The sequence below is a fragment of the Aythya ferina genome, assembly GCF_964211825.1.
Source record: "Aythya ferina genome assembly, chromosome: 1".
Lineage (NCBI taxonomy): Eukaryota > Metazoa > Chordata > Aves > Anseriformes > Anatidae > Aythya > Aythya ferina.
The window spans coordinates 163,752,973-163,780,539 of record NC_140296.1 but is presented as its reverse complement, the minus strand read 5'-3'; the positions used below and the strand labels follow the sequence as shown (position 1 = coordinate 163,780,539).

The window sequence follows — 27,567 nt, the reverse complement described above, 5'->3', positions numbered from 1 at the left end:
GTTTTCTAGGTTTTTACGTAAATGCAAATAGTCACAACTACCAGCGTGCTTCCAAATATCTGAATGATGATACCCACATTTTTTGCTTAAAACAGTAAAAAAAACTCTGACATGTTATATGGCAGAAAGGTGTATATGGAACATATACACCCAGTCTCCTTATTATCAGCTTCAAACCATCGTAAAATCAGGACCAAGGCCACTGGCTTGCCTTTGAATAACTACTGAACAAACATTTAATGACCAGTCACAGATTTACCCTTTTCCACAGCAAAATGAATATAGTATTTCAATTCCTTCAGCATGAAGCAACACAGACCAACATTCAACTGCAGATTCAATTAAAAGCTTTAATTAAAGCACAGACAGCAGAGAATATTGTATTCAAACTCCTCCTCCAATACAAAAATACTTCAGAAGTATTTTACAAATTTACAAATTGCAAATTTTGTTTTTACAAAAAAATACAAAGATTTTTTCACTGCAAACCATATAATACATTTCTATGTTACAACTGTTGCCTTCTTTTAGAATTGTGTGTTTCCTAACTGCTCTCCCTTAGCACACATGAGAGTAATTATCTCCAAAAGAATAATAAATATATTTGTAACTAGGGTGGTAAAAGCTGAAGAAAATGATTCTAAACAGTTCCTTTATCCGTAAGACTGTGAAACTAAATGAATTACTCACATGAATTACATTAACACGGATAAACGTTTTCAGTGTTGATTTTGAGTTTTGAGTCAAATCTCAAAGCAAGATGGAACAATCCAGTCAGTCAAACCTCCGTGCTCTGAAAAAGATGCTTTGTTACTAACCTAGAAAGCAAGTAAGCCATTCTGAATCTTGGCATTTGGCACTGATTAACTCTCATCTTCAGAATTAATAGTAAGAAAGAAAACAATCCTTACGGACATAAAAAAAAAAAAAAGAGAAGTCTTTAGTTGCTGAGATTTATCCAGAAAAGGCCAGTGCTCAAAATATGATTTGTATTTTACCCCAGGCAGGTAATATATGTTAATTCTTTATGTGTTATCAGATATCCTATTTTGGTTGTCACAGTCATGCTTTCTACTTGCCATATTCCATCACTTGCTGCAGTAGACTTGTCTCAGTCAATTAACAAATTATTCTTCTCCAGAGGTCAGGAGACATACTTTTCAAAAACCACAAAGCACTCCAGTCACTTGTGCAGGGAAATCTGGGGAACATCTGAAGAACACTTTGATTTGTGGACTGTTGGAATGACTACTAAAAAACCTGAGAAACTTGGAATGAGGAAATAGAGATAGGTATAAGAGAAAAAATACCAATCAGACTTTAATGAAAAGAAGTACTTGCTGAATGCTTTGCAGTCTCACTGAACTACATCATTACTCAGCTGGCCTGCTTGATGTCCTAAAGTCCTGCAAAGAAGAAAATACCCGGAATGCACAGGAGAAGCCAAGACCCACATCTTACAGCCACAAACGAAATGGTAGTTGACACAGATCATTTTATGACACTGGCTTAGACAGGGACTCGGTTCTCCCTGGCCCACTTTTTCATAATGCGAATAATGTATTCTACTTGAGAATTGCCGGTGCTTCTCAGAAGATGCACTACTTCCCGTAGAGTCTCTCTACAAATGTGAAAAGCGAAGATTTAAATGCGTGTGAGAACCAACTGATACAATAAACAAGCACCCACATCCAAACTATTTTGCAAAACATGGTTCCTAGACAGAGAGGTCCATTCATCTGCAGAGCAGAACTAAGTAAAAATGCATGATAGTTTAGATCCTAGGAGGGGGAAAGGTCTTGTATGCATTGAAACAGGGAGAGAAATTAAAAGTAAAAACCTGCAAAATGTAACTACTTTGTTTGGCATTGTGTGTGTGTGTGTCTATGTACGCATTTATATGTAAACCCTTACTCTTGCAAATCAGTTCCCCAGAACTAAACAAAATATTATTTTTCTCTTACGCTACTTGCTAATCTGCAATAAGGCAACATCTAGTTTAATGGTGCCAAAGCACCTTATACCTTACAAATAAATAAATAGCATGGAAACAAACCATACCAATAGGATAAACCAGTATGAACCTGCAGTTTGCTAGCTACTTTACAGCCAGAACTTGCATTCATAATGTAAAACAGGCAAGCTATGTATATTTTACTGCTTCTACTGCAGTACTTGCCAGAAAGGACACTTGAAGGGTGTTGTAGTTAATGAGATTATTCCAGCAGAGAAGGGAATACAAGGAACGTACAGAAGCCAAGATACACACCTTCCAGTCATGTACGAAATAGCAACTTTGGTCAGGAGAGAATGGCCATCTGGCATCACAGCAGAATATTCACGAGGGAACAGTTCTTAAATACAACCTCACTACTCTCTCTCATTCTCCCACTCAACGAAATGAGCCAAAACCAAAATTATCAGTAAGAGATCATTTCCTTTAAGCTTTCATCAATGTGTATCTTTTACTGACACAGACAGTTTTCAGAAAGCAAATTTTAGTGGTCTCTCACCTATTCATTATTTAGAGAAACCATGTCCTTCCTCAAGTGCTGAGCAAACACTTCCTTATTTCTGTTCTATGAACCTTAAAATGTCATGGGACAGTTTTCCATTCTTAGGCCATCAACATGAAATGAGGTCTTTTCCCTCAGGATACAAACATACTGCATTTATAACTTAGCTCCTCCTAGTAGCACGACCAATATATTTTGGTTGCCAACAATTCATAGCATTCACTGATAAGATATTCTCTACCACATATTCTATAACTGTTGACGTAGAAGATATGTTTCAAATTGAATACTGCGTAAAGAACCACTGGCCAGAGTTTCTGTTCACCAACAGGTCAGTGAAGAACTAGATGAGCATACTGACTCAAATCTAAGATTCTAGTTTACAGCTAATTGGAAATAGGAAAACTATAATCTAAATGCAGATAAAACAAAGAATACTCACTTTGCTTCTCGGCCAGCTAAGATCATTTGAAAGACACCAACACAAGCACCTCTCTTGCCTTCCCAGTATTCAGGATTACTGTCCAGTCTCTCCAGAACATCAAATGCTTTGGCTGCATAGTAAAACTGACGCATCTGCAGAAGAAGAGAAATATTATGTATTCCTGACTCTATGACTATCTTTCAGAAGGGGATCAAAAATTCTGAGTTCAGTTTTCTGCAATGAGCATTAAGTCATAGAAGCAACATGCATTTATTTTTATGTTTTTCTGCTGGCAGCAAGTGACACAGAACAAGCACATTTCAGTTCTATGTAGGGAAAAAGGTAGTATTATGATATTATTGCTACACGTCTTTGAAGGTACTATAGACAAACTGCATTGTGAACTTCTATTAATTGGTTATTATCAGCACTGTTCTTGTTTTGATCATATACATTTAACAAAAGCTAACAGAACATCTTTCCTACCTTTACTTCTTTTTTTTCTCTTCCCTAACAGCATTAACTTTTAAAGTATGAGTTGTCATACATATGAGTACAGTCATACCAACCAAAGTCCTTGATACAATACCAACTCAAACTAGTCCAAACATTTTAAAACTGAACCCGTTTTCCTCATCTAGAGTTGGTCACAAAGGTGTATTTGACATCTTTTGGGTTAAACTCAGAGCTAAATTTTATATTTCAGTGTACTTACAGTACAGTAAAAATTATGATTCAGTGACTCTATAACCTGAAATTTTCCCAAGCATAGAAAAATTATGTACCCTATTTTTTTCTGCCTTAGGTTCTCTACTTGTAAATGGGAACAAGAAACAAGTTGGTTGATAATAGTCAGTAGGAAAGGAGTGACTGCAGTAACTGTGGCTTTTGAAGTCATTATAACTCATGTCAACCTTATCTATGACTGTGAATGTTCTTCAATTGGGCAAGCCCAAGTAGAAATGGTGTTTGTGTCTAGCATCTTCCCGGAAGCGCACACAGAAGGTAGGCTGAACACAACCTCCTATTCTTTGATAGCTGGAAGCCTGCATCTGACAAGAAAAAAGGTTAGGCTATGGGAGTTATATTTGGATACTTTACTCGGAGAAGCATAGGTATTACAGAATAATTCAATTTTCTTCACATACATGGTGATGTTAACCACAGGTGATTTAACTGAATGGGAATAAATATGGTCACTATAAGCAGACATCTCTGCTAAAAAGAAATTACTGAAATACTGACCTCTCCAAAATGGCATCTGATTTAGGTCCATTAAGCAGATACCAATTTAATGTCCTCTTTCTATCTCACATAAAAGCAGGAATTGCTTCACCTTAAATCACATACTGCTCCCTATATGGATAGGATGGCCTATTTCATGTAAAAGAAGCAAGGAATTAGCCAGAAGTCCTGCATGCCAGCTTCCTCATCAAACAACTTCTATCAGAATAGATAGCAATGGCACATCCAGCTACACCTACTCTCTGATAGCTGTTAGCTTTGCTCCATTAACATTCATTTAGCATTCTGTTGAATGAACACTGGCATGACTACCTTCTTAAGTTACAGCTATGGTGCTGTCTGCAGCCCTCCAGTATAATGTATTTCAGAAACAACTGGAGAATGCTACATAGACACAAGCAATACAGGCCTTGCCAGTTCATGGGAAAGGTAGAAACAGCTGGTAGTGTAGAAAGACAAGTTATAACACTGCATTAATTATACATACTTTGATAGCCTTTGAAATGAAATTCCTTGGTCATCTGTGGCCATATGTAGACATAAATAGCCAAAAAAATTTAGTCCTGACAGTGCATTTTTTAAAAGCTCTAGATAAATCTGAAGTGTGGAGCTTCTTCTCCTGTAGTGTACAATATGGTTTGAGAAGAATTTAGGAAAAGTAATCAACTGATATAAATGTGACTTAAGATGGCCTGGAGATAGATTTCACACAAGTTCTGACTGTCAACTTTCTTTCACAAATTGCAGCCAAGGGAAATACAAGAGGGAACAGCCCCTTGCTTGAGCAAAAAGACTTTTAGTGTGGGATGGTGGATGGAATACTTGAAATAATCCCCTCTGTTTTAAAAGAATGCTTTTGAAATCGTAAGGCAGATTTTCTGATTTATAGTTGTGTTCTTCAGTATGCAGGTATTGTTGCTCTTTGGAGAGCTTAGCTGAACTGAGAATCATTGGGACGTTTTCAATAGAACTCAGATTACTATCTTTTCTCTTTGATGGCAAGTTTTGTTAATGTATCTCTAATAAGCCTATCCTAATAGCTGCTAGTTCTTGTGTATTCACTTAAATTGGGAGTCTTCACTGAAGCAGTTCCATCAAGTTTAAACCTATTACCTGTGTTCTGCTCCTCTCAGATCTGCCTTCTTAAAGCAATGAACTACTCTGTTTTCACAATCACAAAATTACAATCTGTCTTCACATTCTATATGTAATTAAAATTAAATATAAAATGGCTGCTCCTCAAATATCTTTGGTCCACCTTCTGATAAAACCAGCTCTGGTGAACACATTCTGAAATGTGGATGACCAGTGCCTCACCCCGATGATTCTTCCAAAAACCATCTTTTTCTCCTGTCACTGCGCTGCTACTTCTCTAGGTCCCAAAAAGCGCAATCTTCCTGGTAGATGGTAGAGAAGATGCCTGATAGAGCATCCTGTTATTGTCTACTAACACCTTGCACAGCAGTACTCTTTGTATAGGACAATCACTTTTTCTTCCTCCTACATTTATACTCCTCTCAAACCTGTTGGTCTTTATGAGTCTCTCTATATATCCTATAGATAAAGCTTTCTTTTACATGCTTTGCAGAACAGCATCAAAGTTGAATCTGAGCTAAGTCTCAATGTGTATAGGCACAATCTGAAGAATTAGATTCTAGGAATTGAGGCAGAATTGCATTCAGCTTCCCAAGACCTCTTCACTTACTAACATATCTTTGTATAAACTAGAATTTGGAGGTGGGCCAGCAGTATATTAGCATGGAGCACTGGAACTAGTAAACATGATCTAGAAGCTTAGTACAAGTGAGGTAGCATATATTTTATCTTGTTCTAAAATGTTCAAAGCATTCCTGCTAAAGTGGACGTTGGCTTGTTTAGCTTCATTTTTAAAATTGTTAGATTGCTTAGTCTAACCTCATCTCTTTCGAGTCTCCTTTAAAAACAGTTCAAAAGAACTGTAATATGTTAGCATGGATCCAGCTGTAGATAGGTAAGCCACCATTTTTACTGACTAGTTTAATTCTTAATGACTACATGCATATACCATGTCTCTTTGCCCCACTTGGGCAGATAAAATACTGGTTGTGGAAAATCTCTTTCCATTTCCTTATCGTTAACAAAAAAGAATAGCCAGTTCTCATTAAAAGCTTTAAGGAAAAGTATCACTGTCCCAGAAAAAAATGCAGCACGAGGTGCATCTCTGAATCTATGCTAGTTTTTTTTTTTAAGTTTCTTGTCTATCAATGATGAATCCCAAGTTGTAAATTATACTATTGTTCTTGTTATCAATAGCTCAAGCATGCAGTAATTTGCCAATATTTTAATCAGTGGACTGCCTATCAAGAAGGCCTGTAGGTTAAAATGTTTGCCAACTTACCTGCATTAATAACCATGCCCCTGTTTTGCAACTTCAAGTGCACAACAAATGCAACGAGTGGTGACAAAGATGTGAAGTATACAAAAATGTCCGTTAATGCCATCAGGGAATTAACATGCTGTACACCAAACTCTAAATCACAGAATCATGGAAAAGCCCTGGTTGGAAGGGACATAAGAAATCACCTGGTCCACTTTTTTTTTCTTTTTTTTTAATTATGAAAGAGAGACTCACTTTGTAGCAATCATTTGCAATGAGCTGCAAAAGGTTAATGGACTCCCCTGAGGTCTCCATCTTCAGATAGAGCTTCCAGGCCAACTGTGGTTTCTTATTCATAATATCTGCAATAACAACAAAAAACTGGGATCATGAAGAGAATATGCCACATACAATACTCAATGGAAGATGGAATAAATGTTTCTGAATCTCTTTGCTCAATGTAAATGCATGCCTCACCCTGTGTATGAGGTTGGGAAGGGAAACTCATCCTTATCTTTTGCCTTTCTAGTGATAACAGCAATTCATCAGAGAACACCAATGTCAAGAAGAATAATTATGGAGTTTATATCTTACTTTATATTTCAAAGATACAGCAATAAGCACAAATCGCATGATTTCAGATGTGAATAAGAAACAGAGTGGAAAGCATTAGAGAAGGTATTTCAAGCAGGACAATGAACTGGGGCAATCTATTTTGATGGTGAGATTTAGGATTGTGTTCTTATACACAGAAAGATTTTAATTGGCACTGAAATAAAGTTTTTAATAATTGGTGCCCACTCCGATCTAAACATTCAGTTCCCATGATTTATAACACACCAAAGGAGTGGTGGAAAAAAATGCCTGTACAGACTAGAAGCATAACAAAATGCGTCAGTATGCATCTGCTAGAAAAACGTGTCCAAATTCCTGAGATTTTGTGCTAGTTTTAAATTTCCTTTTTTGACTGGAAATTTTCAGTGGCCTTTAAACATCACTATTAATACACAATGAGAAATAAAAGAATCTGAATCTTCTACCTCAACTAGCAGAAATTCTACTAGAACATCTGAATATAAATAATTCTAAAAATTGATTTTCTGAAGAATAGGTGGGAGTCATCAATAATAAACATGTAACACAAAATCACAGTATTTATAGGCACTTCTAATTTAGGAAGCTGCAAGACATCAAATTAGATTTTTCTTTCATCAGCTCTGGATAATATTCACAACAAAAAACAGCCAGGTCATCATTTCCATATACAAACCCATCTATCTAGAGAAACGGACTACCGTGGTAATTCAATGGTTTTTTACCTTCTCTTAATGAAGAATTTGGAAGGAAGAATACAAGTATTACAACAGGATAAAACAAAAAATACTGTCTAAGATGCATCTCTGGTGCTTTTTGCCCTTTGGAAATACTTCAGGATTGAATTGTTTATGACTCAATACCTAATCATACTCTGACATGAATGTATTATAACGCTTTGCAATTTCCATTGCAGCTTTTATCCAGAAGGATCTAATAGTAATTTACATACTTGACACTAAAAGATCACTATACTCATCAATGAACTGCAAAGAATTCTAGCAGCTGTTTGGAGTGAAAAATCAAAATCTTAAGACAGATAAGAATACAGCATCCCTACTGAAACTTCAGTAGGAATTCAGAATGATGAAAGGCACACCTGAGAATAAATAGCAACTCTTATGAAATTGGTACAAAATTTTTAATTGATACCATGGTGTTAATTCTACCTCTTTTATAAAAGTTAGAACCTTCAAATTGGTCCTACACTGCCAGATATATGTCAAAGAACTACTATAGCGCAAAATCAAAAGGATGAACACTGTCTACAGAACAAGCATGTACTCCCTTTGCAATGGGAGTACTCCTATAAAAAAGCCACATATAAAAAATTAAATATAACCAGAAATGAAATGATGAAATGTTTTTTAATGAAGCAAACAAACAAACCGGCATGTCCTAAAATAGAATCATAGGTAGGCATCTGTAAGTGTTACGTGCCTGTCTGGGAAGACCACATTAGAGATGTTAACCACATCTGCAATATGGCAAAATTCCTTGAAACGTACATATTTACATTCCAAGCACAACTACTCAAAATTGTTTATGATAAGAGAACATTTTTGTATTAAGATGCTGTAAGGAAAACAAAGCCTAGGAAGTCTCAGGCTGAGTCATTAGAAAAAACCTGCCTCCATGCTATTTTGCATGTGATGCTGTGGATGTATCTGTATGAGGTGTACTCTGCAATGTTTTAAAAACTGGTTCAGAAATATTGAATAAAAATTGCTATAGAGCATTAAGTATATCAAAAATTTACTTTGGTCAAGGGAGGAGTGGGCAAGTTCATGGAAGAAAAAAACATGATGAAAATTATAAAGGAAATTCCTTGGGCACTGGAGTTTGGGCAATGCAAAGTATAACACAGTACAATGAAAAATACCACATATGCTTGCCTGATGCTTCTCTTCCTTAGACATCTGACACTGGCCATTCTGGGAATCAGACAGACCCTTGGGCCTGACCCAGCATTGCTCCTTCTATTTGGTGTTTTACTCTGAACATTTAGATTTGTAACCCGGTCTTTTAAGACAGAAAATCTTCACTCATACAATTGGGTAGACAATTGAGAGGAAAAAGGTTCATTGGTTAGGACAAAGCTGCATTGACAGAACCATAACAGCACTGCACTGAAGCAGTAATTGCTTAGTGAAGCCAGACATTTGAAAGGTGCAATAACCACCCACACTGTAACTAGTGCAATCAGCTTTTCACTTTCGTAGTTCTGAATCCACCTACAACATTAAATTCAATTAGGAGAGTGGATTGCCAAGACTGATGCAATAGAGGAGGATCTGTATTCTGCAATATTGAGAGTAAAGTGACTCACAGCAGCGAGCTAGCCAGCTAAGGTAAACAAAATCATTCTTTATCTTCTCACTCTGGATCAAAAGGAATGCCTGCAGGAAGAAGGAAAATAAAAGATTATATTTGCATGTACTTTTAAACAAACAGAAGGCAGACCTGCCTCGTTTCAACGTGCAGGTAAGGCTTACGCCACACAAAAAACGGCTTCATGAAAAGAGGTTGGGTATGGAAGTGTAGTGCAGGGGGGTATATTGCTATGTCGGGTAGGTGAAGGTCTCAAACACTACAATGCTTATCAGGGGACTTCTGCAGCTTCAGAATGCCAAGCTGTGCTGAGGGTGCGGCCTCCTCTGAACAAGTGCCAGTGGGCGGCCGTGCAACACAAACAGCACAAAGGAACACTGGGCCTGTGGGAAAAGCTATTTGGAATGTGTTTGTTTAGCAAGCAATTAAATTAGCATCATCCTGAAATACCAGAAGTTTCACTATATATATAAGAGCCTTTCCTCCTTATACATGTCAGAGATCATTTTAGGTGAGCAGTAAGCCATTTCTTAGCCTTTCGGTTTCAGTAAGGTTCTGAGGCTAAACATTAGTCTTTTGTAACTTACTGTACAAACACAGGTTTGTTACATTCTACATTGAAAGGGATGTGATGTGTGCATGTGGGAAGCTAGACATTTTAAAGTGTGCTCTGGCTTTATATGCAGAAAAAATATACTTATGCCTCACTGTCAGTATATCTATAACTATACTAGGATGCTTCTGGCAAAAAAAAATCAAAATACCTTTATGTATTCCTGATGTATGTACTGGAACAGTGAGTTCCACAAATTACTGACATTTTTATTGATTAAACACTGCTAACACCCTAATAAAAAAAATAAAAAGCATTATCACTGTGAACAGCAATTTGTTATAGGTTTTCTTTTATTATGCCAGGGAAGTAAACTGTTTAAGGAGTTATGTATATAAACTGCTATATGTAGATTTAATTTACAAGTTTATGAGATGATGGGGAAGGGGTAATCTTTGTATGAAAGTGTCATCACAGTCAGAGATCAGATGCTAGGACACGCTAATCAATTTAATTACATAATTCAGTTATTTAAATACATCAGCTACATAATGTAAGTTTGTACAGAATTATTTGTAAGAAGAAATGTAGGACAAATGTGGATTAACAGCAGTTTAGAGCTTTGTGTTTCTTTGTTGCTTGGCTGCAGCTGAAGTTGTCTTACAGCATTATCATCTTTATGAAGTCTCAGGTTTCAGCATAGTCTGCTAGTGTAGTTTCAAAAGATACTCACCTGCATTTTCATTGAGCTACCTAAAATAAACTGGGTGAATTCAAATATATATCCATTTTGCCTGACAGTCTGGGATATTTTTCTTAAAGAAAGATGCAATTTTATGTCACAGAAATTAAGGGGGGGCGTGTTGGAAAAAATGGGGGGAAGGAGAAGATCTCTGTTGTCCAGGGACCCGAAGAGTTAAAATAAAATAAAATAAAATAAAATAAAATAAAATAAAATAAAATAAAATAAAATAAAATAAAATAAAATAAAATAAAATAAAATAAAATAAAATAAAATAAAAGGCAGGAAAACCTGGGGAAAAAAATTGTATGATTCACTTCAGACTACATGTATTTTTTATGGTCTGTCTTCTGATAGTCTTGTGGAAAATGTTGCTTCCATCTTCATAATAGCTATTTGCTTCTGCATATTTTAGTTGTAATTAAGTTTCTACTGCACATAGACACAAAAAATGCTGTGTGTAGAAGTTAATCTCTTCCAGCTGCATCTGGATGCTGCTGAATAAGATAGTGAGCACTTCCTCTTCTCCTCCCACATCTCCCAAAGGAAGAAAATGTGGGTTTTTTGTTGTTGTGGTGGTGGTGATGGTGTGTTTTTTTGCTTTTTAAACACAAATTTCTAGGGATACCTAGCAGCTCTTAACTATTAAGTGTCTTTTGTTCAGCATACTTTAGTCAATCTGAACAATAGGACTGCCTGGAATCCTAGACAAAGCATAGGAAATCTGATTAAGAAGGCATTCTTTGATCAATTAGAGTGAGCTGCAAAGCACTCCTGTGACGCACCACAAGCGGCATGACTCCCTGTATACCTCATATTACAAGATTAGCAAGATAATCTTTTCTAAACAATGTTCACTGTGAGTTTCAGTTCCTCTAGGAAGGTCCCACAGAACTTGCTTATTTTCAACCAACATGAAGATGTAGAGAGAGAGAAAAGGAAGGAAATAGGGGAGTATGTGGGAAACATTTCCATTGTTGCTTTTTAAAGAAAGTAAATACATACCTCTTCAGCTTCACTAAAATCGCCCATGGTAGCTTTGGCTTGGGCGTAGTTGAAGTTAAAAGTGTCATCATTGTAGAAGTAACTCTGGAAAAGAAAGCCGCACAGAAGGGAAAAAAAAATAAAATCCAACCTCCAATGGTATCATAACATTAAAAATAACACCGTCTCCCCCCCCCCCCCAAAATCTGAGTCAACAACAATTGAGACAACAGGAAGGAAAAAGAAAAACCCACATTATGAACATACGACATTTATAAACAGTGAGTAGAAAATTATGGACTGCCTTTCCACCCTACATTCGTGACTACAAACACAGCTGGAACATTCCACAGTGTTAACCATGAGAGATCTGGAGAACGCTCCAAGCTCTAAATTGCAGTGGTGGCTTTTATGGGTGTAATTTTCACTCTGTGCATGTGAAGACATGCTGTGCTGCCATGGTCTCTTTCACCTCCCAAACACTTACTTCACCACTAGGGTGGTAAATAGGCAGCTGAGCCTCTAATGGCTTAAGGAGACGAACAGTTTGCTTCTCCAAGACTTCTCAAAGTTCAACAAGAGATCCTGTGGATCTGGTTATGTGACACGTGCACTGGATAGAGGTGGAGCTGCAGTACAGGAACACACATTGTAATAGGGCTTCCTTAAGCTCAAGTCTTGCTTACAGGTACCCTTCTCTTAGTACAACACTAGGTTTTTCTCTCCCATAATATATTATACAGGGCACACCTGGTTAATGATAGATCAGGATCATCTGGCTGAATATCTTCTGAAACACAGCACGGGCCGAAGTAGGAAATAAAGCTTTAGTTGTCGATTAGCCTGATGTTTGTGTTTGACCCAAATAGCTTGTATTTTTGATCATGGTCAGATGTCCACATTAAAGTACAACTCAAAATAACTCAAAGCCACACATGTTCTAGATTCACCACTGTCACCACGCTACTGCACCGACAGACCTAGTATAGGTAAACTAGAATGTGATACCACAACAAGAAGTGTGAATGGGACTGAGGTTCCCTGCCCCGCAGCAGAGGTGCAAGGTTTATGGAAGAACCCATGAAAAAAAGCAAGACTGTTTGTCCACTGTCCATAGTTACTGCAAGAAAAGCTTTCCTGGGTACAATTACAGCAAAGTGTGTGGACAAATATCTGTGTTATATAAAGAAAAACATTAAGAGAAAAAAAACTTATGTTAGGAAGATCGGTTTTTAGATAACTTTGTTATGTTCCCTCATTAAGAGTGAGGAGAAGGTAAAAAGCATAGTTGGGACTGTGTAAAAGATACGGAAAGCAAAGGACAAGGTCCTTTGTCAGGGCTCTCATCTTCTTCCATTACACAGAGACACTTGAGGAACCTCCTCCCTTCCCTGTCACAGGCAGTTGCAAAGGGTATGGACCCAGTCCACCCACATACATCAGTCAAGCTAGTGCCTTGAGAGGAGAGGTGAGAGTTGCCAACATTTGCCAAATGTCTAGGTTTCACCTAAATAGTCCATGCTGAGGTGCAAAAGAGCTGGCAAATACAGCAAGCTGTGTGAAAGCATGAGGATGAACCAACATGGGGAAATCTCCAGCTCAGTTTGTGAAAACATTTCAGTACCCTTAGGGTGAGTTAACTGGTTTCACCATATGAGAATTACAACACTTTACTGTATTCTTCCTCAATGATAGTTTTGTATGAATCAGCACAAGTCTCAGGTTAAGCAAAGCTGGTAAGCAAGATGCTAGTTCTACTGCATGAATAGTTCCTTCTGTTCAAATACGCCTCATTGTATTTTTGAATTAAAACTGAAAAGAAGCTCTGTCAGCAACCAAACTCAAAACTGTCATTCTATCCTGGCTGTATTAGTGCCAGAGACCAGAACTGCTGCAAAAACAAGAGTGGTAGAAATGAACCCGTGTTCATAGTAAAATACATTCAGGACAGTTAAATGTTTTGTCTCTCTCTCTCTCTTTTTTTTTTTTTTTCTTGACAAATTATATGCCTGGACTTTACCCTTTTGTGGTCTTTTTACCGGTCTTCAATCTTTCCATAAAACTGTGCTCTGAGAGACATCCATTTCAATGAGTCACTCAGATACCCAGTTGAACAATGAAGCATTCGTTGTGGCCAGACCTCAGCTGAGCTTGAATTAGCTTGTCTTCTCAGATGATCCTCAGTGTTATAATGTCACCCTCAGGGCAGCTGGCAATACATTTATAATAAGGTGTCCTTTGACACATTCTCATGCCTACAGCGCTTTTAATCAATCATGGATGAAGGTGGTGTTTCCTAAGAGAGTATCGTGCAACTATCTTCACAGAGTGCACAGCTCTACTTAAAGAGCTGCAGAGATTCTACTGAAGTTGGTTTCTGTCAATGAAACACAAAGGTTACTGTAAAGTCACCTGAACCTTGCCTTTAAAACGGTACAGGAAGAACGACTTGCATCCCTGTGATGTGAAGAGGAGGAGTGACCTAGCTAAATTTGACTAATGGCTACTCTTAGTTAGAAAACTGTGAGGATCAACGACCTCAAAAGGAAAAGCACTAGTAGGCCGAAAATGTTTGTCCTAGTCCTTGCTCTTTATCAACTGCATTATGTCTCAAAGTACCAGTATTTATAAACCCCTTCATGAAATTAAGAAATACATATTTTACTTAAGCTTGATCATTCTGCAGCTTGCTAGATACAATCTATAAAACCTTCCAAACTTGCAACCTTGGGGATGAAATATGACAATGAGTTTCATAAACCAACTGTGTTCTGAGGGACAAAATTAATTTTCTTAGGAAAGATGTTGTGAATTTACTGCAATTCCAGCAAGCCATATCTTGTTTTCATTCTCTCAGAATACAAATGGAGGTTTCAAATCTATCTCATTTATTCTAATCCTCATTTTGTATCATTTTATTTTCTTACTTTCTCTGTAGCAAATATAACTTATCTTCCAAATCTCTTAAGACAATATTTCAATTTCTAATAATTTTCTGAATCACCTTTCTTTCTGTATTGCAGGAAGGAGTGTCCAGTATTTCAAATAAACATAAACCACTGTGGAATGAAATGTATCAATCATTTTTATATTGAACTTTCTTTACTTAGCTTAATATTTTGTTTCACCCTTACAAATGCATTCACATTACAACTGTGAAAACTAAGGGAATGATAAAACAAACAAAACAAAACAAAACAAAACAAAACAAAAAAAAACTTCGCCTAAAAATGGGTCAAAACAGTGCTGAAGTGCTGAAGACATGTATATATTCAGAATTTGAGTGTTACATACTGTAGAAGCAAAGGACTACAGTTATTATCACACTAAATCTCTCTAGTATAAAACAAGCCCCAGAGATCAAGTGGCCATTAGGTTAACCTGCTATACACAAAGATCAAAGTATTACTGAATGACATCACCTGGTTGATCTAAACACAGTGCTTATAATTTGCAGCTGGTACCATGCTGTGGTAAGCAATGTGCAGTCAAGCAAATTTCTGAAATCAAGTTTACACAAAATGTTAGTACGCTGACACTCCTAAATCTGACAGTCATTGTTAGCTTCAATAAACATACATGTATGTGTATGCTTACACACATACATATATATAGCCAATATTTCTTAAATTGGCTTTATTTTAAACGTCTTAGCTGCATTTAAGTTTTGCTCTTGGTTTCTTCCCTAGTTACTTTATCCTGTAAATACCTCAAACTGTTATATTATCCTGGAAAATATGTAACACTGAATTAACCTGGATAGCAGATCAAAGATATAGGAAAAGCAGATCATACGTACCTACATACTTGCATGCCTGTGGCTTTCTAATCACAGAATCACAGAATCACAGAATTTTCTAGGTTGGAAGAGACCTCAAGGTCATCGAGTCCAACCTCCAACCTAACGCTAACAGCCCTCCACTAAACCATATCCCTAAGCTCTACATCTAAGCGTCTTTTGAAGACTTCCAGGGATGGTGACTCCACCACTTCCCTGGGCAGCCTGTTCCAATGCCTCACAACCCTTTCTGTAAAGAAGTTCTTCCTAACATCTAACCTAAAACTCCCCTGGCTCAACTTAAGCCCATTCCCTCTCGTCCTGTCACCAGGCACGTGGGAGAACAGGCCAACCCCCACCTCTCTACAGCCTCCTTTAAGGTATCTGTAAAGAGCAATAAGGTCGCCCCTGAGCCTCCTCTTCTCCAGGCTGAACAAGCCCAGCTCCCTCAGCCGCTCCTCGTAGGACTTGTTCTCCAGGCCCCTCACCAGCTTCGTCGCCCTTCTCTGCACCCGCTCAAGCACCTCGATGTCCTTCTTGTAGCGAGGGGCCCAAAACTGAACACAGTACTCGAGGTGCGGCCTCACCAGAGCTGAGTACAGGGGGACGATCACCTCCCTAGCCCTGCTGGTCACGCTGTTCCTAATACAAGCCAGGATGCCGTTGGCCTTCTTGGCCACCTGAGCACACTGCTGGCTCATATTCAGCCGACTGTCCACCATCACTCCCAGGTCCATCTCTGCCTGGCAGCTTTCCAACCATTCCTCTCCCAGCCTGTAGCTCTGCTTGGGGTTATTGCGCCCCAGGTGCAGGACCCGGCACTTGGCCTTGTTAAACTTCATGCAGTTGACCTCAGCCCATCGGTGCAGCCTATCCAGATCCTCCTGCAGAGCTTTCCTACCCTCAAGCAGATCGACACACGCACCTAACTTGGTGTCATCTGCGAACTTACTGAGGGTGCACTCGATGCCCTCGTCCAGATCATCGATGAAGATATTAAAGAGGACCGGCCCCAGCACCGAGCCCTGGGGGACGCCACTAGTGACTGGCCTCCAACTGGACTTGGCTCCATTCACCACGACTCTTTGGGCCCGGCTATCCAGCCAGTTTCTAACCCAACGAAGCGTGCGCCAGTCCAAGCCAAGAGCAGCCAGTTTCTTGAGGAGAATGCTGTGGGAGACGGTGTCAAAAGCCTTGCTGAAGTCAAGGTAGACCACATCCACAGCCTTTCCCTCATCCACCCAGCGCGTCACTCTGTCATAGAAGGAGATCAGGTTCGTCAGGCATGACCTGCCTTTCATAAAGCCATGCTGACTGGGCCTGATCGCCTGCTTCCCCTTCAAGTGCTGTGTGATGACTCTCAGGAGGATCTGCTCCATGAGCTTTCCTGGCACTGAGGTCAAACTGACAGGCCTGTAGTTTCCTGGGTCTGCCCTCCGGCCCTTCTTGTAGATGGGCGTCACGTTTGCTAGCCGCCAGTCAATTGGGACCTCCCCCGATAGCCAGGACTGTTGATAAATGATGGACAGTGGCTTGGCCAGCTCCTCTGCCAGTTCCCTCAGTACCCTTGGGTGGATCCCATCCGGCCCCATCGACTTGTGCACATCTAAGTGCCGTAGTACGTCACCAACCAGTTCTTCATGGATAATGAGGGCCACATCCTGCTCCCCATCCCCTTCCACCAGCTCAGGGTACTGGGTATCCAGAGAACATCCGGTATTGCCGCTAAAGACTGAGGCAAAGAAGGCATTGAGCACCTCCGCCTTTTCCTCATCTCTTGTAACTAAGTTTCCCCCCGCATCCAGTAAAGGATGGAGATTCTCCTTAGTCCTCCTTTTTGTGTTGATGTATTTATAGAAACGTTTTTTGTTATCTTTAACGGCAGTAGCCAGATTGAGCTCCAGATGAGCTTTGGCCTTCCTAATTTTGTCCCTGCACAGCCTCGCTACTTCTTTAAAGTCCTCCTTAGTGGCCTGCCCACTTTTCCAAAGCTTATAAACCCTCTTTTTCCTCCTAAGATCAAGCCACAATTCTCTGTTGAGCCAGGCCGGTCTTCTTCCCCGCCAGCTCGTCTTTGGGCACGTGGGAACAGACCGTTCCTGCGCCATTAAGACTTCCCTCTTGAAGAGCGCCCAGCCTTCCTGGACCCCTCTGCCCTTCAGAACCGCCTCCCAAGGGACTCCACCAACCAATGTCCTGAGCAGCTCAAAGTCAGCCCTCCGAAAGTCCAATACAGCGGTTTTACTGGTCCCCTTCCTGGCCTCGCCAAGAATAGTGAACTCCACCATTGCGTGGTCACTCTGCCCTAGACAGCTCCCGACGATCACGTCCTCCACCAGTCCTTCTCTGTTTGTGAAGAGAAGGTCTAGCGGGGCACCTCCCCTGGTAGGCTCATGCTTCTAAAAGGTGGTCTATGAAAGAGCCCCCTAACAGTACATCCCACCCTCTGACAATTTACATAATAGAAATGCATCTTTGAGTATGGAAAAAAGGAGCATGTACAACATTGCTTTCCTGTACGTGAAATATAAACAGACTTTTGTTGCACATTATTCTTTTCTACTGATTGATTTTGACAAACTGCTGTTATGAGCGGAGGAGTTCAGTTTGCAAGCAGAGATCCACATATATATGTAATAAATGTGCAACTGTAACGATACATACTTGCAGCAAAACAGCTAATTTAAAACAAAAACAAACAAACAAACAAAGAAAACCCCCTAAACAAAAGACCAAGCAGTCAAATAGCCCTTCCCCTCCCTATCCCATGCTGGAAGGAACCCACAAGGATCACTGAGTCCAACTCCTGGCTCCAGTTCTATCCAGACCTAAAAGCTGGTTGTTTTACACTGTGTCTGAGTATCTAGATCTCAATCCCTGACTCTGCTGGAGAAGTCACACAGCACTAACCAAGAAACTAAGCCTTCCATTCGGCTATACTAAAAACACATTTTGCTCGAACACTTCCAGCTCAACAACCACACAGAACTTCCTCTACTTTTCTTCTTACCTACCAGCACTGCTTCTATCTGTATTGTCAGCCATGATTTCCTGTTGATCTCCAAAATCACCAAACAACATCAGGCTTAAGAACTTCTCTACCAATTTCTGAAATCAGTCACCATTAGCAAAAGACCAGCAAAACAATAAAATACAATAAGGTGTTTCCTAGTACAGTGGTAACACCTAATGCTAAAATTAAAAGAACACAAAAGCCCCATGAGAAAACACTAAGAAATTTGGAAGTGCCAGAAGTAAGATCATCTATGTCACCATAATTTGGCTCCGCAATGCAGGCACATTCTGATATAGCCTTATTGACTGTTTCAGCAGAACTGCAACCTTTTTATGTTGCACAGATATATATTATGCACACATAAAATATTTTCTCTCAAATCTAACAGAATAAACACTCCTTCTTCTAGTTGATAAATATAACAAGAATGAAACTTTGCATACCTGTGCCTGTCACTATTTCTGTCTCCTTCCCAGCAGTTTTTAAACATTAGATCTGTATTTCCCTCTTCAAGGAATCTTACCAGCATAGTATGAAGTAACACCGAGTATTCTGTGCTTTTCTTTTTCCTTTCAGATTTTCTTTCAAACCCTTCCTACAACATTTTCCTTTATACCCTCACAATTGTCTCACCTAATCCCTTCCCTGTTACACTTATCTCATGACTCTGTCTTACCCTCTGGTCAACCTACTGCCCACTTTCACCCTCTTAATTTCTGTTTAGTGTCTTGTTCACTTCTGGCTTTTTCGTTTACAAACACTAACTATGCCTTATTTTCCAGTATTAATGATGACTCCATTTGCCTCCCAAGGTGCTACTATTCTCTCTCTGATTTCTTAGCCTTCCCATATACCTTGGAGGTAGTGATTAATCTCATATAACTTTAGCCTTTTCAGGTTAGAACTAGTTGTTTAAGAACTTCTTAGAACAAATGGAAAGAGCTGGGCATTTCTGTGGAGTGACTCATTCCATTTAAGATAATGTAAGAAATACACAGGATGAATTCTTGTCTGGAAATTAACATCTGTCCACATTGACTATAGCCTGGGACCTAAGTCAGACTTTTAAGCCTGACTTTTAGATGGCTTAAGTTAGGCAAAACAAATCTCACTGCTAGTTTCTAGTGCTCTTGTTCTCCAATTACACACACACATACTCCAGTCTGGAGTGAAGGGTATCTATCTCTTCATGCCACTATAGTGGAGCCATTCCAATGGCTACAACCATTTGGGATGTTTTCATGGTCTCTTCCCAAACAAAGTTTAAAAACATTACACCTTTGTCATTCTTCACCCATCAACTGCTTTTGGCACCAACACAACCACATGCTTTTTCTTTAGGTCTCACCCTCCTTAGAACATCATAATTCTCTCACCTAGTGCATCTCCCTAATTGTTTGTTTTTATATTCTCATTCTTCTTCCTACCAAATACAGAGTTCTTACTACTCTAGTTTCACATCACTGCAACAAAACTGCAATCACTTAACTCCATAATGAGACTCCAGTCTTTCTCTGTGTCTTCACATCTTATTTAATAACTGAGTATCTCATGATCATTGATCAGGGAGCAGATCTTCTTGGAACTGTGCTAAGGCATATGGTAAATAAGGTGATTTGTGACAGCCAACATGGCTTCTCTAAGGGCAGATCATGCCTGACAGATATGGTGGCCTTCCACAACAGGGTTACAGAACTGGTGGATAGGGTAAGAGCAACTAGCATCGCCTACCTGGACTTGTGCAAAGCATTTGTCACCGTCCCCCACAATATCTTTGTCTCTAGATTGAAGAGACATGGATTTGATGGATGGACCATTTGATGGGTAAGAAACTAGTTGGACAGCCACACTCAAAAGAGTTGCAGTCAACAGCTCAATGTCCAAGTGGAGATCAGTAATGAGTGCTGTTCCTCAGGGGTTGGTATTGGGACCAGCACTATTTAACCTCTTTGTCAGTGACATGGACAGTGAGATTGAGTGCATCCTCATCAAGTTTACCAATGACACCAAGCTGTGTGCTGCGGTTGACACACTGGAGGGAAGGAATGCCATCCAGAGGGACCTGGACAGGCTTGAGAGATGGGCCTGTGCAAACCTCAGAAACTCAAGAAGGTCAAGTGCAAGATCCTGCATCTCGGCTGGGGCAATCCCAAGCACGAATACAGGCTGGGCAGAGACGGGATTGAGAATAGCTCTGAGGAGCAGGACCTGGGGGTGTTGGCTGATGAGAAGCTCAACATGAGCCAGCAATGTCCACTTGCAGCCCAGAAAGGCAACTGCATCCTGTGCTGCCTCAACAGAAGTGTGGCCAGCAAGTCAAGGGGAAGTGATTCTTCTCCTCTACTCTGTTCTTGTGAGACCCACCTGGAGTGCTGCGATCAGCTCTGGGGCCAGCACAAGAAGGAAATGGAAATATTAAAACAAGTCCAGAGGAGGGTCACCAAGATGATCAAGGGGCTGAAGAACCTCTCCTATGAAGACAGTCTGAGAGAGAGTCGGGGTTGTTCAGCCTGGAGAAGAGAAGGCTCTAAGGAGCCCTCATTGCAGCCTTCCTAAAGGGGGCCTACAAGAAAGCAGGAGAGGGGCTCCAAGAGTGTAGTGATTGGACAAGGAATAATGGTTTTAAACTAAAAAAGGGTAGATTTAGATCAGTTATGAGGAATAAATTCTTTACTATAAGGGTAGTAAAACACTGAAACAGGCTGCCCAAAGAAGCTGTGGACACCCCATCCCTGGAGGTGTTCAAGGCCAGGCTGGATGGGGCTTTGAGCAACCTGGTCTAGTGGAAGGTGTCCCTGCCCATGGCAGAGAGGTTGGAACTAAACAATTTTTAAGGTCCCTTCCAATCCAAACCATTCTAAGACTCTATCTGCAAGTTATAACTATTTCTATCCATTGCATACAGGTGATCTGATAGTGTTGCAGTATGGTAACTGCAAACTCCTCCTTTCACTTTGAAAAATGCAACGTTGCCTGCAGTGTACCACTCAGACTACTTTTGCAAAAATAACAATCTTAGTTCACTGCTTTGGTATTGGTAACACTACATTATCTTAGCTCTTCAGTGACTGTTTTCTCTATAATATATAAGCTTTATTACTTCCAGGATCCTTCCTGTCTTATCTTCCTTACATACTCTTGTTCATCATACTCATGTCCCCAGTCCTTAACTAATGAAAATTATCTCCATCACTCATTTGATAAACCTTTAAAAAAAAACGTGTTTTTTCCTCCATGCTGCCCAGCCCCATAAATATCCATAAATTATTTCATTGTCTTCCTTTAATTTTCTTTCTCTTCTTCTGTGATGCTACCAGAAAGCCTGATAATGGTTAAGTTACAAGTGTGTTGAGACCACCATCTCCACCATGCTGCACAATGCGACCTTACAAACTGCTTCTATACATTTGGATCCATTTGCTGTATTGACCAACTATGTGCCGCTGTTGTTCATGTGTTTTTGTTGTTGTTGTGTTTCTGTACCTTTTTCTGGTTACATGCTGTTTCACACAGTACGGTATAATTCCATACGTAGTGATACTATGCACTATATTACTATCAATGCTAAATAAATACTAACCTTGACTGAGTTAAGGTAAAGCAGGACATTACCAAAATGCCTAAGAAGAAAGCAGAAGGAGGCCATGCACAGTCTCCCTGGAATGGTATCTAAAATTCAAAAGAGAAATGAAGATTTGTAGAATTTAAAAATTATGTGGTAATGGAAATCACTGTCAAGTTTGCTGGCAACTATGAAAGCAGTTAACTTCTAAAAATAGTGTAACTTGCCTTTTCAGGAAAAGGACTACACTAGAGGTTACAAAAGCTATTAGATCATCTTGTCAACTTTCTCTACAGCATACAATAACTATTGCAAGACTGCATTCACCAGCACATTCTACAGAGATGAATTGTTTAAGTAACAGGACTTTTTCCATGACACAATCTTTGCAGCATTATTTTAATGTGAATTATTCTGACTCTTAGGAAACAACACATGATACAAAGCGTGAATTTGTTACTCTAACCTTATACCATTTTTGCTTTAAAATTACTCTTCACTTATCCTGGACAAAGAAGCTCTACATACTTAATTTTAGTTCCAATAGGAGAGCAAATTGGAGACACTGAAAACATTATCAAAAAAATCGAATACATTCACAGGTTAAAATATAGTATGAACATTTATATTCTTACATTTGGGATTACTACATTGCTCACAAGATATAAAGCCATAAATAAGTCAGACGGATCAACTCAAATGAGTGTCAGTAAACTTTCCAGACATTTGTGTCATCATTAACTTCGCTGTCATGTACTCTGAAATTGCTAGCTGTGTTACTGAAACACTATTTCAAAGCAAGATTCTGATGCAAGTTTACTAGGACTAACTCTTTTTTGATCCAGCCAGCAGAGACTGCTCAGAGATGGATGAACCCAAGTAGCAGCTGGGAAGATATAAGCATAAGTAGGGTACTACATCAAATGACTACATCAAATGATCATTAGAGAACATGCTGCTCTGTGCTGTTTGGGGAGGTGACAGGAGCTAAGATCCTAAGTCTACCAACAGCCCTGAAGTAATCTGCTCTTTCAAGATAGTTATCATCAATCCATCCTCACCAGAAAATTAAAATATATTTTCTGTATACAGAAATATATATCTGAAGACCAGTATTTTGACTCTGCACCACAGCACAAAGCATAGCTATCCACTGGAAAGCTGCAAATTCTACCTTTCAAGGTACGGTAATAATTATTGCTGGAAAGCTTTATATAAGATCTTAAAACATATTTCAGAAGAAAGCAAAATACTCCCATTTTTCATTTTATAGCGCCAGAAGATACTGGGCGTGGGTGTCCTGTAATTTCCATAAAGGGACAATCCATCCTTATCCATAGCTGAATGACATCATTAAATTCTCAAATTTAAAGAGAATCATTTAGTTATTTATAAAGTATTTACCTGGGAGCAGAGACTGGCATCTGCCCTTTTTAACATGTAGGCATACCCATTGTGACATATGTATGTGTTGATGGGACAATAAGAGAAACTTTTCCTCTGTTCCTCTATTCTTTTTTGTTGCAATGAGAATGCAGGTACCTCAGGAATGCCCTTTTTCCCTCATATTTGACTTTTGAGGCTCAAACTCACAACAATAAAACAAAACAAAACAAAAAAAATGCAAATGAACATTTAAAGACTTAAAACTGAGAATATATTTCCCAGTAAAAATGAATCACTAGAACCATGTTTTTCTTTTCCCATATATGATGAGAGATTTTCTGTGTTTTAGTATCTAGTCTCATATCCACATTTTGGCAGGAAGTTATATTATCCCAGCATACAATCCTCCATACATCCTTAATGAAAGATTTCGTGAAAAAAGTAAAACATCTGTAAATGTCATACACATCAGCAGTTAATAGTATGGATAACATGAACAAAAGTTTTATAGTTCTAATCCATCCCACGTGTCTTACGCAGGAAGAGGAAAAAGTTCTCACTCTGAAAAATTACTTAGAGTGACCCAAGAATACCTCAAAGAAAAGACTGCACCAAGTCCAGAAGAAATGTCTCATTCCTCCCATGCAACACCAGAGGTGCCTAACTTGGTCCTAAGAAGACCACAGAAAATGGAAAGGAGTGCCATTCTCCACTATGTTGGCAGTGTAAATAGGGTAGTTTCTAAGACTTATGTTCAGCACCAGAAACACTGTATTTAGTGGAAATGTTGTTGTCCGTTTACTTTCATTAACATTCCTCTTGCCCCACTTCCTCCTTAACTTATCTCAGAAATCTGATCTCCGTTTCATTTTCTACCAACCTGAGACACTTAAGAGAAGATTACTTACAGCATGTGAATTACCTGCAAAAGTCTAGTTATATCCTCCTTTGTAATGCCAATTCTATTTCATGAGCCATTTGGGATTATGAATCTTTATTAAATAGTAAAACACAGCTGCTGTTCTGTGTGCTATTTATTGCAGTTAACAGGTGGGTATTGACTGCTATGCTGTGCTTCCTGCTTTTGTTTTGTTTTGGTTTTGCTTCTGGATGTCCCCTCTCCTCTTAAATTACGTAACTTACAATACATCTAAGCATTTCATCTCATGTTGGAAAGGACTTTCAGAATGAATCTGTTTGCTTTATGTTCCTCGAACCTCTGTGTCACAGAAGTAATTAACAGCAAAGATTTGATTGATCAATTTAAGTGACATTGCAAATACGTGACACAGTATTCTTCATAAACTGTGAAGAATATTTGCAAAACAATGCAAGAATAAAAATTCTTGCAGCTTTTCATCTAGTCATAAGATTTGTACAGTTAGCAAGAGCAAGTCAGAAAGATGGAAACTGGTTTTGAGAAAATATTGCACATTTTCATTTCAATCATTTTTTGATAATCCATATTGAAGTCAGGAGCCTTGTAGGCCCAATTCCAAGAAAAGAAAGAGCATAGGATTTTCCTCACTGTAGTGAGCACAACCTACTTTTCCACTCTAAGGCTGAAAAGCAGCTAAGTAATTTGATAAAGATCTCAAACAGACAATGCAACTCCTTGCTAGCATTGGCACAGTGGGAAGTGCTGAAGTATGATGTACATGCTTGAATAACATGGCTAGCAACTTAGTGAAAGCCCAAGTGTACAAACAGTGAGAAGTCTGTTCTCCATTCTAAATGCAGCAAAACAAAGGCAGCATATTAGAAATGACCACAAATACACAACATAATGGTTAATAAGCTAAGTAACTTAAAAAAACATTAAAATGATCGTATTGAGTGTATTTCAAAGTCTATCCGGCTTATAAGCTTTCTTAGTAAGAATATATGGCTATGGAAAGAATATATTCTAATTTCACATATAATACATGCTATGGTAAATAATGCCACTTCCTTTGAAGCTTCTCCCAGCATCCAACAATCTGCTCTGACAGATTTGTGGTTCCTAACCACAACTGAAAACTTCGAGTTTAACAGCTAATGTACTTTTCTTCTATAACTTTCTTTACATCTTTTAGTTCTTGCAAGATTCTATATCCAAGAAGTTGTATTATATGAAAAAGGAATTTTTGCTGTTTGTGTTTAACTACCTTGCCCGATGATTTATTTCAATGCTCTTTGGGCTTTGCATGGTACAGTGACTAATGCTTCTCTATTCATCTTCACCCCATCATCATCATTTCCATCATCATTTACAATGTTCTGTATCATGATCATAACTAAACTCAGTCATCACTCTTGCAGGCCATGTACCTTCTTTTACATGGTCTCTCCTTATGCAAGAAGCTATCCCCTTTTCCTTATCCTTGCTGTCCTTATACAACTTTTCTTGTTCTACCATATTCTTCTGAAATGTAAGAACTAGAATTGCAGCCAATATTCAAGAAAGAGAACTATATCTGTAACAATTACACAGAAATGATTTTTGTTTTGTTCTCTCTTTCCTCATCAATCCCTATGACTGTTCAACTTTTCTGATGCTCCTAATAATTTTGCAAATAAAGTTTTTTTCCTCATATGTATTACTTTGTATTTATCACAGCTAAATTTAATTTGCGTATTATTATCCAGCCTCATATATTCTTTCACAACTTTCATCATTGTGGAAGCTTTCATACCTCCTACAATGAGTAATTTTGTACCATTGGCAAAGGCAGTCATGTCTTTATTTTACGGCTTATTAATTATGAATATGAGCCCTTTCTTTAGGGAAAAAAAAAGGTTCTTGCAGGTGTTTGTATTAGGTTTGCTTTATCCTTTTCACTGCTACTTCACTACAGTTTTTCTGTTACAAATGAGAAAGGATATTACGTAACTACCCTTCTAAAAATGAAGTACTGGAGATTTATTTTTTTTTTAATTTCTTTTTCTAACAAATGGATTTTGAATTTGACTATACTCAGATCATTGTAATAGAACTGGATTTTGATCATAATATTTCAAATCAAGTTCTACGTAATAATCTCTGTATTGGTTAGAAGTCACCTGTTCATTTGTGTGCTCCTTCTAAGAAAGAAGAAAACTTAGCATTTAAGTTTATTGTCTCTCTATCATGCCATGTCATTGCATCTACCAGGACAGCATGGGCAGAACAGAACTTTCAAGCTATTATATAATTATCTATAAAATCTCTAAGCTCCTTAATATGTCAATCACTGTTGCCATCCGGGCTGGTTGGTGAATAATTTAGCCTCAATGCTATGTATATCATATTAACTGAGTGTGCAATTTAAAACAGGTTTATGTTACTCACAGATAAAGAAAGCATATTTATTTTACTTTGAGAGGTTTCTGTAATGCTTACAACCATTTCTCCACTGGCATTATCTACTTTGTAACGCCCAGTTGGAGATTAAATCTGAACAATATCCTACATGTTACCTTCCTCCAATCATGTTTTTTAAATGATTTTAGTTCTACAGCCTCTTCTAAAAGCGGGTGTTCCACTGTATTCATCCCCTTATAAAACATCTAATATTTGTACAAAAACACTTGCATATTTGGTTTTCATTTGTTTGCTTTCTGTTATGTCCTACCTCAACTGAACTCTGTTTATTTCTTCTTCCTTTCTACAGTTTGTTGCCCTCCACCTGTCCTTCATTTGAGGATACAGAAATCATTCTACTTTGCCTTTAAAAGAGGAGTTACCTGCTCTTCTCTACCTGGCAACACTCTTTCACATTTTTAAAAAAGGTGACAAAGGTTTTTAAATGGGAATAACAGTGAAAAATGCTTGCAGTACTAACTTTTCCAGTCAGGTTTACATGGTACCAGTCTTTCCCACAGGCTGTTTCCCTTCCTGCCTATCCCCCTGAAAAGCACCTTCCTAACAAGACAATATTTTTGTTCCTTAATCATATCTTAAATCTCAGCCTCTCTGTCTTGTTTTGCAGATTGGTTTAAAATATTTCAGAATAATATTAACACTTATAGCTTCCTAATTTTTATTTTTTTTTTAATTAGACCAGCAAGTTATTCCCAGAGACACCTTTTCCCTCTGTAGCCAAATTCCTCTCTCTCTTT

General features: G+C 38.6%; 1 protein-coding gene across 3 annotated transcripts in view; it reads right to left on the bottom strand.

The window, feature by feature from the left end:
- Positions 1-336: 336 nt before the first annotated feature.
- IFT56 (intraflagellar transport 56) overlaps positions 337-27,567 on the bottom strand; it is a 52,019-nt gene continuing 24,788 nt past the window's right edge. Inside the window, exons 13-18 of one of the 3 annotated variants that reach the window (XM_084538084.1) lie at positions 22,120-22,208; positions 11,767-11,850; positions 9,465-9,534; positions 6,797-6,903; positions 2,959-3,092; positions 337-1,621 (exon numbers count right to left, since the gene is read on the bottom strand). In XM_084538084.1, the coding sequence (XP_084394210.1) occupies positions 1,510-1,621; positions 2,959-3,092; positions 6,797-6,903; positions 9,465-9,534; positions 11,767-11,850; positions 22,120-22,208 (596 nt within the window). In that variant the 3' untranslated portion in view covers positions 337-1,509. The remainder of the gene's footprint in view (positions 1,622-2,958; positions 3,093-6,796; positions 6,904-9,464; positions 9,535-11,766; positions 11,851-22,119; positions 22,209-27,567) is intronic. The other 2 variants (XM_084538085.1, XR_014698600.1) reach the window with 2 other exon arrangements.